This window comes from Triticum dicoccoides, chromosome 3B (genome assembly GCF_002162155.2).
Source record: "Triticum dicoccoides isolate Atlit2015 ecotype Zavitan chromosome 3B, WEW_v2.0, whole genome shotgun sequence".
Taxonomy (NCBI): domain Eukaryota; kingdom Viridiplantae; phylum Streptophyta; class Magnoliopsida; order Poales; family Poaceae; genus Triticum; species Triticum dicoccoides.
The window spans coordinates 659,689,318-659,691,888 of record NC_041385.1 but is presented as its reverse complement, the minus strand read 5'-3'; the positions used below and the strand labels follow the sequence as shown (position 1 = coordinate 659,691,888).

General features: G+C 51.2%; 1 protein-coding gene across 2 annotated transcripts in view; it reads right to left on the bottom strand.

Moving 5' to 3' along the window:
• Nucleotides 1-42: 42 nt before the first annotated feature.
• LOC119281747 (bZIP transcription factor ABI5 homolog) overlaps nucleotides 43-2,571 on the bottom strand; it is a 16,052-nt gene continuing 13,523 nt past the window's right edge. For both annotated transcript variants that reach the window (XM_037562194.1, XM_037562195.1), the window contains 4 exons: nucleotides 845-1,927; nucleotides 666-737; nucleotides 538-567; nucleotides 43-382 (listed from right to left, as the gene is read on the bottom strand). In XM_037562194.1, the coding sequence (XP_037418091.1) occupies nucleotides 290-382; nucleotides 538-567; nucleotides 666-737; nucleotides 845-1,825 (1,176 nt within the window). In that variant the 5' untranslated portion in view covers nucleotides 1,826-1,927 and the 3' untranslated portion in view covers nucleotides 43-289. The remainder of the gene's footprint in view (nucleotides 383-537; nucleotides 568-665; nucleotides 738-844; nucleotides 1,928-2,571) is intronic.

The window sequence follows — 2,571 nt, the reverse complement described above, 5'->3', positions numbered from 1 at the left end:
GTTGCATCACATCATGTTAAAGAGCAAGTACACATCAACATATTGCTAATTTTCTTTTGTTTCATCTGTCCGAAGTTCTGACAAATCCATATACCTATAAACAGTAACAACAACAGAAGTTCACTTGCTTGACCAGATAAACATTGACATTCGGGTCCTAATGATTTTAGGTACTACTAGTAAATTACTATACGACCCCGCTTCGGAAAGAAAATGTTACTTCTATAAACACCACAATTCCTCCTCATCCTCCTGCGAGGACGGCTATGGATGGATGGCAGGTCACCTTTCACCAGATGCAGCTGCCACAGCGCCGCGAGAGGGTGCTACCCTTCTTGGCGTTCACGTTCTCCTTGGACTGTTCTATCATCTTCTTCACCAACTGTAAAAAAAAGATCACCGCCACAAGGCATTTCCATCAGCATGCACACATTGACTATTTTAAGACTTGGCAATTACAGTGGATTGTTACAAGAAATTGGTAGGTGGTTGCGAGTGTAGGAGGATTGCCAGGTGATGGTAGTAAAATGTACATACCATTTGTTTCTTCGTCAGCAGAATTATCTTCTGCAACAAAACAATGAAACAGTTTAGTAACGGTAAGAACTGGAAAGCATATGAAAACTGAATTTTCTCATGGTTTTCATTGGTCAGCAGCTCCGTACCTCCTCAGCTTTCAGACGAGCGTTCTCCTCCTTGAGGTGGTTCAGTTCAGCTTCAAGCTCCACGGTAAAAGCCTGTAGGATTTAGAAAGACAGGTAGTGTAAGTGTCACCAACATTGTTACCACTGTTACAGAAATGGCATTGCATAAAAACCAACAATTTTGGCAGCAAGGTAAGTACCTGCTTCCTAGCACGCGATCGTGCGGCTGACTCACCATTCTTGATCATCCGGCGGTGGCGGCGCTCGATGCTTCTCTCGCAAGACGGATCCTCTGAGGCACCGCGTTTCCGGGTGCCGCCACTCTCCATCATCGCTCCATCGCCCATGCAGTTCATCATGTCAGCCTGCGTCATGGCGCTCCTCCCGTCCGACGACCCGGGGCTCACGATACCCACCCCACCTTGAGGAGGTGGTGGTGGCCGCACCACAACAATCCCTGCGTACCCGTTGGGGATGAACCCCATGCCGTCTCCCATCACCGGGAACATGCCATTGGCTGGTGCCATTGGGTACATCATTGGGCCAGGTTGTTGCCCCTGTTGCGCGGGGTTCATCTGTCCATGGACCATGTCAACCGGCACCGGCGCCTGGCCGCCGGAACCCGATCCCCGGACCACGCCGGCCTTAACAAGGAACTGCTCCAGCGTCATCTCGCCTAGGGTCCCCTGCCGGTTGTTGGCCTTAACCGATGGCTGGACAGGAGGCTGCTGTGAGGGTTGCGCGGCCTGAGGCTGGGCATGAACCGGGCAGGGCTCCCTATTGATCTCAGCCCACACCTCCTCCACCATCTTTTCGCACAGCGGGGGAGGCAAGGAGAACGACTCCTGTCGGGCTAGGTTGCTTCCTCCTGCATCTCCGCCACCTCCGCCTCCACCAGCACCCACCACAGGAGCCATCTCCATGCCCACCAAGCCACCGCCGGTCGCCGCTTGGAACTCCTCAGCATTCCATATGTTGCTCATGAATTCGTCCATGTTCATGGACCCGAAGTTGCGCCCCGCCTCGCACACCGAGTATTGCAGCTCGTCCAGCGTCAGCGCGAAGATGGAAGATTGTTGCGCTGGCGCAACCACCGTCTGCTCCTCACCTTCGAGAACGGGCGGGTGTGAGGTGACTTCTTCCTCAGAGAACTTCACGTCATTGCTCATCTCCGACGCCATCCGATCTCTCCTCACCACTGTGGTCTCGCTCTACGTACTCTCTTGCTTGTGGGTTGTGGTGTGTGTGGTTCAGCCTTGTGCACCGCGCCCTCTATTTATAGCCTGCGGCATGCAAGAGATAAGCATCAATTAAAGCACTGGATAGCAATTAAATTCACGTCATTGATGAAAAAGGTGAGCTATAGATATAGATAGATACAGTAGATAGAATTCGTATCGTAATGCACAAATAGGGTACTGCCAAAGCGCCAAACGTGGCCGCGAGTTACGCCTGGTATACGAGACGAACCCGAGGGGCGTGCTAGTTTTGTTCAATAGCTAGCCGACGACGGCCGCCGCCGAGACGCCTCACTGCCCGACGACTGAGCATTACGCGCGTTAGCGTGAGAGACAAGGATATGAGTAAACCGTTTGCTACTGCCTACTGCTGCCAAGATCGCCGTCTCTAGTTCGGGGGTTGGATTAGTACAAGGAGTCTTACGGTACGGTGCTCTTCAATTCAGGGAGGTGACAAAAGGTGGTGTTGTCAAAAATGGAAAAATAGATAGGTGACAAAAGGTAAAGTCAGTCTACACGCAGAAAAAAAGTCAGTTATCCATCTTTTTTTTTCTGAGAAAGTCAGGCATGCATGTGAAAATGCATGTCTACCTTTTATTTTTGGGCCTAGACCATCTAGAGGGAATCTAGGCCCAGAATTTGTCGTGCACTAGTGGGCCTGTTAGAAGCCCACGGATACACCAATATAT